We start from the raw sequence: 16,469 nt of genomic DNA on the forward strand, positions 1-16,469 counted from the left end.
GTATTTTCTTTTGTGCCAATGTAAAATCTTAACAGTTTCAATTTGTTTTTTTCATAGAGTCTGCCAATTGTTTCATCTAAAGCAATGTGGTTTCTTTTGAAATCACAGACCTCAAAAGTAAAGTCTTCAACAGGTCCTTTGGTTGAGCTTCCATCAGGGAAAAATAGCCCTTTTCCCAGCTCCAAAATTTGAGCGACAGTTGCTGTTTTTTTCCAGGATGGCATACCTTGTTCCTCCACCTTTGCTTGTCCTCACTTGATGGTAATCGTTGCCATAAATCTTCCTTTGAGTCTTTTCTGCAGAAACATTGTTATGTCTTGCCATCCCATCAACATGGTTTTGGAGTACTCCCGAAGTCTCAGCCAGTACACCTTTTTTCCTTGATCTTATTTTGCCTCTTAATTTTTGGAGGAGCAGTTCATTATCACCACTGGACATTTTCTGATGACAAACGCAAAGGACAGCTATTCGATCACCATAAGAAGTGATATATTTGCCCATTTGCTCTTCGGTCATCATAGCAATTACTGCCATGTCAACCTGCAAAGCTAAATTGTGAGAATAAATACTTGACATGTTTATTTAATTATCAATAACTTTTAATAAATTTAACATATTCACATGAGTGATGGGAAACTACAGTCATCATTATTTGTATTCAGTATTACACGAGAATAGTACATTAGGTAGCGGCAGCCCAATTACTAACTAATATCGATTTTAAATTGTGTTAATAACCTCATTATTAAAATAGAATTAACAGTACAGGTAGAGTAGATAGAAATGTTAGCTTCACTTTCACTTTACCTCATTATTAAAATACAACTAACAGTACAGGTAGAGTAGATAGAAATGTTAGCTTCACTTTCACATTATTGACCTACTACCAATACTACTTCGAAAAAAAATGTCCATGTTTCTCTTGTTTTGCTTATTACATCAGACTGTGTAGCTGTATGCCCACCTTGTCGCTTTTCATACGTGCAATGTCCACGTGAGGGACGTTTCTTGACTGCAAGAAGTGTTCCACGTCTTCCTCCATGATGCGCCGAGAGTGCCTGCTCTCAATAAGCAGCGCGCGCGAGCGTCTACCTGAGCCAAGCTGACCCGGAAGTACAGGAACGCACATTTTTTTTTAAAAAGATTGCGAGATCTCGCAATCTTTGCGAGAGAATGCAAAGTATTGCGAGGGAATGCAAAGTATTGCGAGGGAATGCAAAGTTTTGCGAGGGAATGCAAAGTTTTGCGAGAGAATGCAAAGTATTGCGAGGGAACGCAAAGTTTTGCGAGAGATCGCAAAGTTTTTTTTTTCTTCTTTGATGTCCCCTTAGGGGCTCCGTAGCGAGCTGATCATGTGATGCCCGGAAATTGGAAAGCCTTTTTAAGAGCATGCGCAGAATAAAATGTCGAGTTCCCAGACCAATGATTGACACGGCTGTGCATCATTTTTGTGAGTATTCGCAATCGCTACGAAAAGCTACCATTTTGGTTACTCGATGAGAAGGTTTCTTCAGCCGTCATCTGTACAAATTTGAAGGTTTCGGACGTTTCGCCTCTAACGGGTGGTTAGAGTCAAAAAGTAAGTATTGGTCGGTGTGCTTACTTTTTGACTCTAACCACCCTTTACAACACAAACTAGGAGTTATCAGAACCGTCTAGCATAGGGGTAAACGTATACCAACTAGCATTGAAGGTAGAGAAAAGGAGTCAAAACATATCAGGAGAGCACTCACAAACTGTGGGTACCCTCAGTGGTCATTCAACAAATGTCAGAAAGAAAGAATAGGGAATGAAACCAAAAATTCTCAAGATACAAAAAGGAGAGGAGTAGCAGTACCTTACATTGCGGGAGTTTCGGAAAAATTGGAGTCCTTTGGCAACACAAAATTCCTACTTATTTCAAACCGATAAACACGTTAAGGCAAAAATTAGTGCATCCAAAAGATAGGCTACCAAATGAAAAACAAAGTAATGTAGTTTATTCAATACATTGTAAGAATGAAAATTGTAGAGCAGTACATTGGGAAGACTCAACAAATTCTCAAAAAAAGACTATCAACATCGCAGGGATAATACTAGTGGGCCTCAATCGGCAGTACATTTGCACCTAAAAGCTAGCTACCACTCATTTGACGACAATGAGGTTAAAATCTTAGCGAAAGAACATGATGGTTTGAAAGGGGGGTAAAAGAAGTGATTCTTATAAAACAGCAAAATCCTTCATTAAACCGGACTGGTGGGGTGAAGTTCAATTTGGATCGTTCATGCAATAGCCTGCTTAGGCAAAACAGGTTAGGCAACATTCGTAATGCTAATGAGGTGATACCGGTGGGAGTGGGGCAAATAGGCCAGTCGTTAGTCAGGAACGTAGGAACAATCAGTGGGGCCATAGGGAGTGGTCCTCGGCTCCCCCCAACCTGAGAGTAGAGACCAATAATAGCTGTGTCTGGCGCCGCCATGTCTGGACATTAGGGATATATAAATAGGGCTGATACGACCAGTCAGACTTTAGTTCGCTGACGAAGCCTCTTGGATAGGAGGCGAAACGTCTGAAACCTTCAAATTTGTACAGATGACAGCTGAAGAAACCTTCTCATCGATGGACTACTCCTGTACGACTGAGAGCTTACACAGGCATTTTGGTTACTGTTAAAACGCTAGGACTGCTGCCAGAATGACGAGCGCAACAATATCCCTACTGTCCAGACGTGGCGGTGCCGGATATTTGGATTAAATACTGAAACCAGAACAGGTTTAAGAAAATAATGCAAAGAAAAACTGAAAAAAATATCAGGCTTCTATTTCTTGAACTTTATTCATTTGAATAGTAACCTAAATCTTTTCATCATAGACCACCAAGGCCAACACCTGAAACAATATCTCTGTCAACTTTGAACAGACAATGCCATCAACAAATTAAATCATATTGATCCATTTTAGTTTTGTTCACTGTTCAGTGACGCTGATGCTGCACATGGGTCCAAGCCTTGGCATCGCTTTTGACATGCAAGTGCATCCATTTGTGGAGTCAGGCTCTGCGCACCGGAAATCCTCAGGACTGAATGAAGGTGTTCATCGGTGAGACCACTCCAATGTGGTGTTTTGTTCACCTTCACAAATGATGAGCTGCTCGCATGGATATGTGCTCCCGAACATCGAGAGCATTTGTGCAGCTTAGACACGGAGTTCGGGCAGCGTGTCAGGGAGGTCAAGTTGAAATTGCGCAGCACCGACAGTCATATTTTGACTTGAGCGTGTCATGACACTGCAGCTCAATAAGCTCCATTTGGAGATTTATCGGCGCGTTATTCAAACAGAAAAGGTTGCGAAAAAGTTTAAATCTACATTTTGGGACTTGAAAACCAGCAAATCGTCGGGCACAAAAGCCAACGCTTCGAGCGCCGGGTATCGCCAATGCCGCGGCATTTTCGCCAATCAGCTCTGCCGCTGACGTTGCATATACACAATAAAAGGCTGCGCCGTCGCCACCCAGCGCTTGACGCGTTCAATGTGTAGGCACCTTTAGCGGTACATGCTCTGTGTAACGGGCCGGCGGGCCAGATGTAATACATATTAGAAATCATATCACTGGCCAAATATAATTGTAGTGCAGGCCAAGATTGGCCCGCGGGCCTGAGTTTGACACGCCTGCTATACATGGTTTTTTTTTTTTCGGGCGAAAAACACCTTAATGTACAGTATATAGTCATTTTTTTTCACCCATTTATACATGGTCATTTTTTTCTGGCTGATTTTTTTCATAATAGACGATTAAACATTTCACAAGTAGGGTGCTGTCCAGTCAACGATGGTACAGGGGGGGGAGGGAACTTGAAAATTAGTGGGGGAAAAAACTACATTTAATAACCATAACTAAAAGTAAAAAAATAACAAATGGGGGAAAAAAAGAATATAAATAAATTACAATCATCCTGTTTTTTTAAATAAGACGATTTCACTACACGTAGGGTGCTGTCCAGTCAACGATGGTACAAAAAAACCTTAAATGAGTGGGGGAAAAAAACTACATTTAATAACATCACTAAAAGCCTGGAAAAAATCCATTTCAATGTTACAAGGGGGAAAAAAAAGAATGTAAATAAATTACAATCAGCCTGATAAAGCCTGTTCAGATCAGCTTCTCACCAGTATCGGTCTTGAGTGTCTTTTTTCACAAAAAATATTTGGCCACAAGCAGAGAAGGAAAAGGGGTTCTAACCAGTGAGGATTCGTGTGTGGCTAATTACAGCAAATGGCTTTTGTGACATAATTGTTTTCCACAAACTGGGCAGGAAAAATGTTTCTCACCACTGGATTATTGTGTGGCTAATTAAATTGCCCTTCTTTGAGAATCCTTTGCAACAAACTCGGCAGGCGAAAGGTTTCTCGCCGGTGTGGATTCTCCCGTGCACTTAAGAATCTTTGACCACATTCTTAACAGGCAAAATGTTTCTCAGCAGTGTGGATTCTTGTGTGGTGAATTAAATGGCCCTTCCGAGAGAATGCTTTGCCACAAACTGAACAGGAAAAAGGCTTCTCACCAGTGTGGGTTCTTGTGTGGTGAATTAAATGGCCCTTCCGAGAGAATGCTTTGCCACAAACTGAACAGGGAAAAGGTTTCTCACCAGTGTGGGTTCTTGTGTGATTAATTAAGTTTAGCTTCTCAGAGAATCCTTTGCCACAAAGTGAACAGGAAAAAGGCTTCTCACCAGTGTGGGTTCTTGTGTGATGAACTAACGTTTGCTTTTTAGAGAATGCTTTGCCACAAACTGAACAGGAAAAAGGCTTCTCACCAGTGTGGGTTCTTGTGTGATGAACTAACGTTTGCTTTTTAGAGAATGCTTTGCCACAAACTGAACAGGAAAAAGGCTTCTCACCAGTGTGGGTTCTTGTGTGATGAACTAACGTTTGCTTTTTAGAGAATCGTTTGCCACAAACTGAACAGGGAAAAGGTTTCTCACCAGTGTGGGTTCTTGTGTGATGAATTAAGTTTTGCTTCACAGAGAATCCTTTGCCACAAACTGAACAGGAAAAAGGCTTCTCACCAGTGTGGGTTCTTGTGTGGATAATTAAAGTGGCCTTCTGAGAGAATCCTTGGCCACAAACTGAACACGAAAAAGGTTTCTCACCAGTGTGGGTTCTTGTGTGGGAAATTAAATTGCCCTTGCGAGAGAATCCTTGGCCACAAACTGAACACGAAAAATGTTTCCCACCAGTGTGGGTTCTCGCATGCTTTTTCAAATGACTCTGAACAGTAAACATCTTGCCACACAGAGAAGATTTGCAGGGTTTGTTGTCAGTGTGACATGTCAGATAACTGTCAGACTCTTCATCTTGACTATCATCAGTTGATGATCTGTTGTCATCATCTTTGGTGCAAGGGTGCTCTTGCCTCCTCTCCTCTTCTTCCTTCTTCAGCCGCGCGGGACAAGCATCTTTGCTGATGTCTGCATGACACAAAAAGACAGACACACATGCAATGACAGTGAAAGTTACTCAGAGATAAATGAGTTCCGATTGCCACTCAAAATGTGACATGAAAAGCATTACATTTTTGGGGGGATTCAAGACTGACGCCGGCGTACGAAAAGCGCTAGTTTTTCCAGACGTGCTGCTTTTTTCCTGCAAACACGACCTCTTTCTCTTTGTCTTAGCGTGCACACTTCCTTCCCCCAACCATACACACACACACCTTTTCGCACCCGTGTGTGTTCTCAGCTGAAGGGCTTCACAGCAGTATGCGTCTCGTGTGCAAGAACTTCTTGAATTGGAACATTTTGCCGAACACGAAGCATGTAAAGCTTTTTTCGTTCTTTTACATCTGGAGGTGCTGGTCCAAACTGTTCAAACAAGCTTATAGCGAGCATGCAAAGGTTTTTTTTTGCGTGTGTGAGTTCTCATGCGTCTTTTGAGCAAATTTCTTGGTGCACATGGTGCAGCCGAATGGGTTCTGAAAGGCGCTTGGAAATTAAATGTGTTCTTATTCTTGACTGTGCGTTCACTTGTGCTTCATCAGGTTGATCTTGCGGGAGAATCTCTGCCTCCCATCTGTGCATCTCTGTCTATGCTACTCCTCGACATAGACACACACACAGCAGCGTATGCTCAGTTTGGTCTCTAGTCAGGCATCGCGAGTCAAACAAGCAAATACAAGTTGCTCATATCAGGGCTCAAAATTGGCGGTAGTCCGAGTCGACTTATTTCCCATTTGGCGACTTGGTTCAGTTACTAATCAGACCGGTTGACTAGTTGAAAATATATTCTAAAAAAACGTGCTTTTAAGTTGAAAATATAAACACAGCATTAACCGAACCTCCATACAGTACTGGTAAGCAAATCATAAATGTGTTACCACTGCGCATGTATATGACGCATCTGGTTGAGTCTGGCGTACTCTCACGCGATATGACAAGCACATTTCACTACTCGCGACCATATTATCGTCTTTCTTGTTTCTACCTTCAACTGTGAAAACAGCTTTGTAATGTGGAATTTTCTGAAAGGTGTTAAGCCGCCACTTGAGACGGGAAAAAGTGACCTACGTTGCTGACAAGGAATACGGGACTGAAAAATGCCAAAGGCTATACAAGTCGGCATGGGAGCACGACCGGCCCTGACTTCATTATGATGTGACAGCGCGACTCGTGTTTCGTACCCCGTCTTGTGTTTTATAAAAAGCGCAATTTGAACAAGAACGCGTTTGTAGACGGCAGTGGCAATTTCAAGGATGAAAGTGTGGTCGCACACAAGGGCAGTGAAAATCACCGTCGAGCAGTGGTTGCCCGTTATCGGTAGTAGCCCCACCCAACGAATGATCTAAACGCTTCACAAGGTAACATTTGACAGGCTTATGATCATGTTAACAGTCATGGAAATGCCAAGCATGCACGGCCTTTCACGGATTTTGTGTGGCAATGTGAGTTAGACGACATGATAAAATTTCCTTTGCAAATATAGCACTATACTGACTTCATTCTGGTACTCAATTTGATTTCTTTTTAATTAATACTTTGTTTTTACTTCGTCAACTGACTTACTTTGTTGTTTTAACTTTTTTTTTACAATGTCCTGATTATTTTTTTATTTTATTGTGGTGATCTGAATTATGACAAAAGTCCTGATGTCGCACAAGTTTCGAGACTTTTGATTCTATAAATATGTGATGAGAGCTTTGTGCCTTTGCACTTGTGATTTCCTACAGGCATTGCATGTTACTTATTTGAGCGCGTGTGCACAAAAAACAACCCACGAAGCCCGTTCAAAAAGACTTGAAAACAAGCGAGACGAGCAGAAAGAGCCAACCTAATCTGTGAAGAACAATTCTTGGCTGCATCCTCAAAATGGCGTCTAGCAGTTGACGTTGCCCCTTGTGCTCCTCTTTTTCTTCACAAAGGTCCTTCTCGTCTTCTGGTGTCCTTCTTGCGTACATTGTTCACACGACAGTTACAAAATGTTTCGCTTACGATCTCTGCGGGGCGATGCGTTGAGCACGAGGGCCTCTTTGTTAGCAGCTAGCCAACTCGGCTAAGCTAAACGACGCCTAGAAAGTTCAACGTACACCGAGACGACCTTAATCGGACACAAGCTTAAACGAAAGACGTTTTAACCGCGCAAGACAGTGGTGCGCGTTTTGAGCACGTCGCCGACAAATTCAGGATAATTTGGTCGACGGGTGTCGACCGCGTTTTGGGCCGCAGTCGGAGTTTACGTCAAGTCAGCAATTGTGAATACTCTGCATACCATAAATCTGTCCATTAACCACCTTCAAAATAAAAGCTCGTCTAGCCCGTCAGCGTTTTGGATTTAAAATAATGTTTAAAATTATTCAGGCAACGACGCGTTGACCCAGACAGAATGAACACGGTGTCAGAATATCACAAAGGAGAAGAGATAGAAAAAAGTCAACATAAACGCTCAATCAAAAATTACAATTTTACATGATTAAATAAAAACACTCCCACCCGCAACCATAGCAGGTCGACGACACACAAAACCGCCTCGGGTATCGAACAATGGGGCTGTCGTTCTGATCCGACGTTGGATTTCAAAATAAAATCATCCAAATCAAGAAGGAAAAAAATGCGGCCCTTGTTTGGAAATTTGAATTGGATAATGGATGTTGGGATCCATGTTTGGTTTCTCTTTCAATGTTGTGCCAGCGCACACCGTCGAATCAACAGCGGTTAATGTACTATGAGTACTTTAAAATAACAAGATTCAACAATGGATTGAGAGGCTCTCCTCCGATATATGGGGACCAAGGCACGTTCGCACCTTGTCGAACCAACATCTGTCAAAAGTCAATGGATTGATTGGCTGCCTGTGTGTGTGTGTTCACTGTGAATTTCCGTGCTTCGCGGGCTCACCAAACAAAGCCGTGTGGGCCCACAGCAGCCACATCAAAGGCATTGAACAATTTGGGCCGTATTTTAATATTCAGCCTTGTGTTAATTTCAATGAACTGATGCTGTGTTTTGCCATTTTATTTTGTTAGGTGTATTTAACATTTAAGTCAAATTTAAGTATTTTATTGAAATTGTTATTTAAAATAATGATTGCAGCGACTGCACTGAGTTTTTACAAAACATTTTCGTTCGCCTTGGTGTCATTTTTAATTTTTAAAGCTAATGAGGGTAAAGCCGAAAGGAAAAAAAGATTATGCATTTTTGCTATTATATTATAATCCTGACTATTTAGGTCCAAATTTTAAGGTTCTTGAACATGAATAAAAGTCTACTTTTGCCATTACTATTAAATTCGTAATTAAACTATTCTTTTTCAATTAACAAAACACCATATTACAGTAAAATTAAGATTACTTATAACTATACGGTGAGTGTTTGCTCAACAGATGAATGTTTAAATGAGTCGATGAAAATGTTTATTCAACCGTCATCTGTACTTTTTTGAAGGTGTCGGATGTTTCGCTTCGTATCCAAGAAACTTCGTCAGCAAACTAAAGTCTTACTGGTAGTTTAGGCCCGAAAATATATATATATATATATATATATATATATATATATATATATATATATATATATATATATATATATAAAACACACACACACACACACATAAACACCCAAACTCGACGAGTGGATGCAACAGATCCCGGGAACAACAGCAGATATCTCGGTCCAGAAAAGCGCAGTGCTGGGAACAGCACGGATACTGTGCAGAACCCTCAAGCTTCCTGGCCTCTGGTAGAGGACCCGAGCTAAAATGGGAGACAGACACCACCCATGGTGGGTGAGACGAGGATTTTTTTTTTTATAAAACTATGCTGAATCAACCATTACAATTTCAATAAAAAGGTCTTACTAGTAGTTTAAATGAGTCGTGATGAAGACCAACAAGTTGTTCCAAAACCACCTTTCTTCTTGAGGACGGAAGGTGTTCGTTTTCATTGCCACTGCTATCCACGAGCACGATGTCTATGGAAACATTCGATGTCATCCATGAAAACGGGACGCACCTCAGAGGCAAAAATACTTGTCGGTGAATCTCTCTGTGTCTTTGTGTTGTCATATTATTTGTTATTTCGTTTCTTTTGTTTCCTTTCTTTCCTTTCCTCTTCCTTTCATTTTGGCTACTGCACCGTCGATTTCTTTGACGCGGGCTCTCACGTTCTTCCTGTCATGTGACGTCAACACGGATACGCTGAACAAATTCGATTTCAAATTTGTTGGAATAAATGTCTGCGCTAAGAGCCCCATGTTCTGGTGTGATTCGGTGTGCTCATCAAACCCAAGCCTGAGTGTACTCGCACCTGCTTGCATGCATGACCAAGGCGGGGCCCACAAAATCATTACATTGGTCATTGTCCGCCATCAACTTGATATTGGATGATAGTATCAAAGCAACGACATTTCCTATTGGCTGGCCTGTCCTTGAACGATGCCCCAGTTTTCTTTTTCAATGCATTTTGCTTGTTCGCTGTGGATTTCTGCGCTTCACGGGCTCACCAAACAAGGCCGAGTGGGCCCACAGCAGCCACATCAAAGGCATTGAACTATTTGTTTGCCACCTGCTAATTGCCTTATTTTAATATTCAACCTTGTGTTAATCCTTAATAAAATGATGCTTAGTTTTGACATTTTATTTTTTTAGGTGCATTTAACATTGAAGCCCAATTTCAATTACATTTGATTGAAATTCGTCCCCCTTGGTGTTATTTTGAATATTTAAATCTTATGATGCATTGTTGCTATTATAGTATGCTCAATCCTGAATATTTAGGTCCAAATTTCTGATTTAAGGCTCTTGAACCTAAATAAAAAGGCCATGGCTCTTTATTATTAAATTCACCATTAAACTTCTTTTAGAATGAAGAAAACATTATATTGCAGTCAAATTAAGATGAGTTCTCACTATACAGCCAGTTTTCACGTTGTGGTTGGCCAATGTGATGCCGACGGCCCGTCTGCAGCTGCACAGGTGGAGGTCGTTTCAATCAGTGGCAGTTAAAAGGACTCCCGGCACACCATTCAGCGTTGGCTCATTGGGCTTGCGTCACCCTGTCAGGTATGGTTCATCTTGTATGCAGATTTGAACTCATGGTTTTCTTTGATAATTTGTGCTCTTCTTTTCAGATGACTGAGGATTTGTTCCTGATGATTTTATTTGAGTCCAATTTGTCAAATACACCATGCTGCTCCCTCTGGCCTGCTTTTTTTTGGGGGGGATCCGCCGCCATCACCACCTGGCACACCCTGACACCAGTACTGTCGATAGCATTTTATGGTGAGGGTTTTTTCAACAGATGGCTCTTTAAATTAACTAATCTTGTATTTTAAAATGATTCAGCCATTGTGATTATGTGAGCAAAGGAAAAAAACGTGTGTGTGTGTGCAATTTGTGTAATGGGTGATGCCGTCGGCCCCGCCTGCAGCTGCACAGGTGGAGGTCGGTTCAATCAGTGGCAGTTAAAATGACTCCCGGCACACCATTCTCCCATTTGGCGTCGGCTCATTGGGCTTGCTGCACCCTATCAGATACATTTCACCATTGCTGGGGTGAGGCGAGTTCCTAATATTCAGCGCAGGTCTGTATAACCCAAGAATAAATAATTCATTGTGCATTCAATCATCATAAATACGTCTGTTTATGCCTTCCCCAGCGCCGGTGTTGAGATGGGCAGCTTCATCGATACTGACGGAATGCTGAACAAGATGCCCGCTCGCGACAAAGTGGATGTGGTTGGAGGTGTGCAGCTCTTCCTGATGAATGGGTAGTCATAGATTTTATTTTAAGCGCCTTTAGGTATTCTGATTCAAAGCTCTCAAGGACACTTTACAGGCACAGACAAGCATGGGTACTAAAATAAGTAAATAAAAAACAAATGCATACATAAATAAAATAAACAAATTAATTAAATATAATAAATAAATTACAATTATACATGGTAACAAGAGAGCGACACAGAAAATGCAATTTTAAATAGGAGGGTAGTAAGGCCACCTATCTCGTAATCCGGGAAACCCAGAAACCAGGGAATGTCAAAGCTTGCCCCTCGATGGCCACTGTCCTGTCTGTTTTCTTGCTGTCCCCGGATGAGCACATCTCTTTCAAACAATCAGGATCGTTCAAATGCTGGCTGATGAGCTGATTGTTTGAATCTGGTGTGTCCCACCCAGGGAAGTTGGACTACGGAAGGACAGCGGTCGAGTGCCAAGTTGGGACATCCGCTGTTTTTATGGATCCCGGATTCGAGTTGGGGTGTGCTTTGGGTTTAATGTAGAATTAAGGCATAATACCGGAGGTTTATAATACATTTAACATTACAAGCGCCTTTCTGAAAATCCAAGGACACTTTACAATAAAATCATGATTGGGTAAACTTGAGCGGTTCGAGGTTTGATTAGGCAGCCGATTAACCGGTTTGACTGTTAGGCAGCTAGGTTGCTGTGGTACGCAGCATGGAAATTAAGAACACAGATGGATTTGTCAGTTTCATGTACGTAGAGGTCTTGAGCTCTACTCGCATTCATCAGGAAGCGCTGAGCACCACTCCTGTGATGACCTACCGACATTTGGCACAGGTCTGTATAACCCCGAGAACTCAAAATAAATATCTACAACGTTAACCCCCGTAGTTTATTAAATCAATGTTGACATGACTGACGTGTATGCCTCCCCCAGCACCGGTGGTCAGTGGGCAGCTTCATCAAGACCGACGGAATGCTAAACACTATGCCCACCGGCGACAGAAAGTGGACGTGGTTGGTGGTGTGGAGTTCTTCCTGATGAATGAGTAATGCCACCGAACTCTTAATCTGCGAACCCCTGAAACCAGGGAATGTCCAAACCTGATCCTCAATGACCGCCGTCCTGTTTTTCTTGATGTTCCAGGAGCACGTTAATGCTGGCTGCATGCATACAGCATGTTTGACCCATTGCTGGAGGGAGGTGAGTTTCCAATATTCAGTGCAGGTCAGTATAATTCATTGTGCATTCAATTATCATGAATACGTCTGTTTATAGGCCTGTCTGTTTATAGCCCCCCCCCCCCAGCGCCGGTGTTGAGATGGGCAGCTTCATCGATACTGACGGAATGCTGAAAAAGATGCCCGCCGGTGACAAAGTGGACGTGGTTGGCGGTGCGCAGCTCTTCCTGATGAATGAGTAATAATATATTTTATTTTAAGCGGCTTTCAAAGCTCTCAAGGACACTTTACAGTCACAGTCAAGCATAGGTACTCTAATAAATAAATAAATAATGCATTCATAAATATAATGCATAAAATACAATTATAAATGTTAAGAGAGCCAGACAGAAAATGCAGTTTTAAATAGATGGGTAGTAAGGCCACCTATCTCGTAATCCGGGGAAACCAGGGAATGTCGAAGCTTGCCCCTCAATGGCCACTGTTCTGTCTGTTTTCTTGCTGTCCCCGGATGAGCACATCTCTTTCAAACAATCAGGATCGTTCAAATGCTGGCTGATGAGCTGATTGTTTGAATCTGGTGTGTCCCACCCAGGGAAGTTGGACTATGGAAGGACAGCGGTCGAGTGCCAAGTTGGAACATCCTCTGTTTTTATGGATCCCGGATTCGAGTTGGGGTGTGCTTTGGGTTTAATGTAGAATTCAGGCATGGAGATTTATAATAATAATACCTTTAATTTACAAGCGCCTTTCTGAACACCCAAGGACACTTTAAAATAAAAACAATAAAATCATGATTGGGTAAAGTTAAGGGGTTTGATTTAGGCAGCCGGTTAACCGGTTTGACTGTTAGGCAGCTAGGTTGCTGTGGTACGCAGCATGGAAATTAAGAACACAGATGGATTTGTCAGTTTCATGTACGTCGGTCTTGAGCTCTACTCGCATTCATCAGAAAGAGCTGAGCACCACTCCTGCTGAGATGACCTACCTACATTCTTCACAGGTCTGTATAACCCCTGGAAATCAATAAATATCTACAATGTTAACCCTGTAGTGCATTCAATCATCATGAACAAGTCTGTTTATCCCTCCCCCAGCACTGTTTGCCAGATGGGCAGCTTCACCGTGATTGATGGAATGATCAACAAGATGCACGCTGGTGACACAGTGGATGTGCTTGTCTTGGGAATCTAAGCAGTGCGCAGCTCTTCCAGGTGTGTGTAAATTGTGGCATGGCCTCAAAAACTTTATACTTGTGCTTAAGCGTTGCAATGTCAGCATCGAGATATTCTTTGGTCTCTGCCCAGGTTTCTGCTCCAGCCCCACCCAAAATCATCGCCACCACCAATCCTAAATCCTAATCCTTCTCATCTCCCTTCAAATCATCAAAATCCTTTAACACTAATATCGCAATACTACCTCCGATAGCTAAACCATAACACTAGTACGTGACCCAAACCTTGCTAACTGTTAAATTCATTCTAATCCTGGTTTGACTCCATAATCCCTAAATCCTCCACATAACCTCTAATCAAAAACCTAGGCATGACATGCTCTGGGAGTAAAGTGCCCCAGTCAGGCTACTTTTGGAGAGAAAAGCCAAAGATTAGCCACAATACTTCCAAAAATAGTCTAATACACTTAAATACCCTTACAAATCCTCAAATCACCTCCAACTCACTCTAAACCTTACCCACGTCTCGTTAAAATGACTAATAGCGTAAAAATTAAAGATTAAATAAAATATTAAATACTTGGGCCATCGACGTGCATGTGTCCTTCCTGTTTTGCATCTATTCAAGGTTTAATACACCTAAATCAAACTATCAGCTCATCAGCCAGCTCTCAATTACGATTATGATCCTGATCATTTGATTCTGTTATGTTGCACCTTGGACAACTGGAAATCAGGGAGGACTTGACAAAATATAACCTAATTTGGAACACTAAACCCTAATGTCCCAAACTAAACAAACCTCTAAAATACAACCGACTACTCGCACTAAACTCAAAATACGTATCCTCAAATTGGCAAACATAAACTCTGAACACCCCAAATCACTTCACTTTAAATCTCTAGAATTTTACTTTGTTAATTCCGGGTTGAGGGAACGCTGGCGCGTGTGGCTGCCGCTGCTCACCCGCAAAAAAATATCCTGACTATAGTGTCCTTGAGGGTTTTGAAAGGTGCTTATAAATTAAATGTATTATTATAAACCTTACCCACTTCTCGATAAAATGACAATAATATCGTAACAACTTAAAGATTAGCCTAAAGAGATAAATTCCAGATCTAATAAATACTCGGGCCCTTGACGTCCAAGTGTCCTTCCTGTTTTGCATCTGTTCAAGGTTTAATACACCTAAATCAAATGATCAGCTCATCAGCCAGCTCTCAATTACGATTACGATCCTGATCATTTGATTCTGTTGTGTTGCACCTTGGACAACTGGAAATCAGGGAGGACTTGACAAAATAGAACCTAATTTGGAACACTAAACCCTAATGTCCCAAAGTCAACAAACTCTAAAATACAACCGACTACCCGCACTAAACTCAAAATACGTATCCTCAAGTTATCAAACTCCGAAAACCTCAAATCACTTCACCTGACTAAAGTGTCCTTGAGGGTTTTGAAAGGCGCTTATAAATAAAATGCATTATTATTAAAATTATAAACCTTACCCACTTTTGAAAATGGCAATATGTCCAAGTGACCTTCCTATTTTGCATCTATTCAAGATTTAATCCACCTAAATCAAATGATCAGCTCATCAGCCAGCTCTCAAATACGATCCTGATCATTTGATTCTGTTGTGTTGCACCTTCGATAACTGGAAATCAGGGAGGACTTTTGATAACCATAATTTCACAAAACTAAGCAAATTTGGAAAAATAAACCCTAATGTGCTAAAAAAAAAATCCAACCAACCGCTCAATACCTAACCAATAGAAGCTACTAATTTCATTCTTAACGAAAATGCTGAACCAAATCACCCTAGTTTAAATATAGTATCATCCTTGCCCACTTCTCGATAAAATGACAATAATATCCTAACAATTTAAAGATTAGCCTAAAGAGATAAATTCCAGATCTAATAAATACTTGCGCCCTCGACGTCCAAGTGTCCTTCCTGTTTTGCATCTGTTCAAGGTTTAATACACCTAAATCAAATGATCAGCTCATCAGCCAGCTCTCAAATCCGATCCTGATCATTTGATTCTATTGTGTTGCACCTTGAATAACTGGGAATCAGGGAGGACTTTTGATAACCATAATTTCACAAAACTAAGCAAATTTGGAACAATAAACCCTAATGTGCTAAAAAAAATTCCAACCAGCCGCTCAATCCCTAACCAATAGAAGCTACTAATTTCATTCTTAACAAATGCTGAACCAAATCACCCTAGTTTAAATATAGTATCATCCTTACCCACTTCTCTCTAAAACTTTCTACAATAGCCTAAGCGTAAGATTAGCCTCAACAGTTTGGGCTGTCCTTCCTGTTTTGCACTTATTCCAGGCCTCAACCCCAACCTCTATCACTTCAGCCTAAACTCCTACCCATACTGCCCCTCCCTCCCCTTCCAATGGTGGCTAATAAAGAATCTGTTTTCCCTCCTACCATCCATTTCCTGTCCATTTTTCAATGCTGCTCCAACTGAATAAAGATGTGTCACAATGAAGCTTTATCTGTGTTCATGGCTTTTATTACTCTTTTTTTTTTTTTTTTTTTTTTTTGGGGGTTGGGGGGGGGGGGGGGGGAGATTTGGCTTAGGTCCGAGGCAATTGGAGTTTACGCTTAGGTGTGGTGGCTTAGGGATAGTTTTCTTCAGGTGTCGCTTTTTTTAAAATTCTATTTTTTTCCAGGCTTAGGAGTTTATTTTTCAGGTGTTGTTTTTTTTCAGGCTTAGGAGTTTAGTTTTCAGGCGTTTTTTTTTTCAGGTTTAGGATTTTTTTTTTTCCTGTTTTAGGAGTTTTCAGGCGTCTTTATTTTCAGGTTCACTCGGTCTGTCTTTTTTATCCACTGTCTTTTGTTTCCATTGTCTCTTTTTTTCCACTGTCTTTTGGGGTTGGGGTT

The 16,469-nt window shown here is 41.3% G+C and overlaps 1 protein-coding gene and 1 long non-coding RNA gene across 2 annotated transcripts; one reads left to right on the plus strand and one right to left on the minus strand.

The window, feature by feature from the left end:
• Positions 1-1,620: 1,620 nt before the first annotated feature.
• Positions 1,621-8,866, minus strand: LOC148901022 (uncharacterized). The gene is made up of 2 exons (XM_088993153.1): positions 7,303-8,866; positions 1,621-5,447 (listed from the first exon to the last, which is right to left on the minus strand). The coding sequence occupies exons 1-2, from the start codon at positions 7,427-7,429 to the stop codon at positions 4,435-4,437; spliced, it is 1,140 nt and encodes a 379-aa protein (XP_088849279.1). The 5' UTR covers positions 7,430-8,866; the 3' UTR covers positions 1,621-4,434.
• Positions 5,464-16,065, plus strand: LOC148901023 (uncharacterized). The gene is made up of 11 exons (XR_016114581.1): positions 5,464-6,916; positions 10,379-10,524; positions 10,593-10,743; positions 10,892-11,044; positions 11,120-12,041; positions 12,142-12,253; positions 12,352-12,408; positions 12,514-12,624; positions 13,339-13,389; positions 13,484-13,600; positions 13,694-16,065. It is a non-coding gene; the product is annotated as an uncharacterized LOC148901023 (long non-coding RNA).
• Positions 16,066-16,469: the final 404 nt, after the last annotated feature.

The sequence above is a fragment of the Hippocampus bargibanti genome, linkage group LG03 (assembly GCF_051943395.1).
Source record: "Hippocampus bargibanti isolate YZ-2025 linkage group LG03, ASM5194339v1, whole genome shotgun sequence".
Classification (NCBI taxonomy): domain Eukaryota; kingdom Metazoa; phylum Chordata; class Actinopteri; order Syngnathiformes; family Syngnathidae; genus Hippocampus; species Hippocampus bargibanti.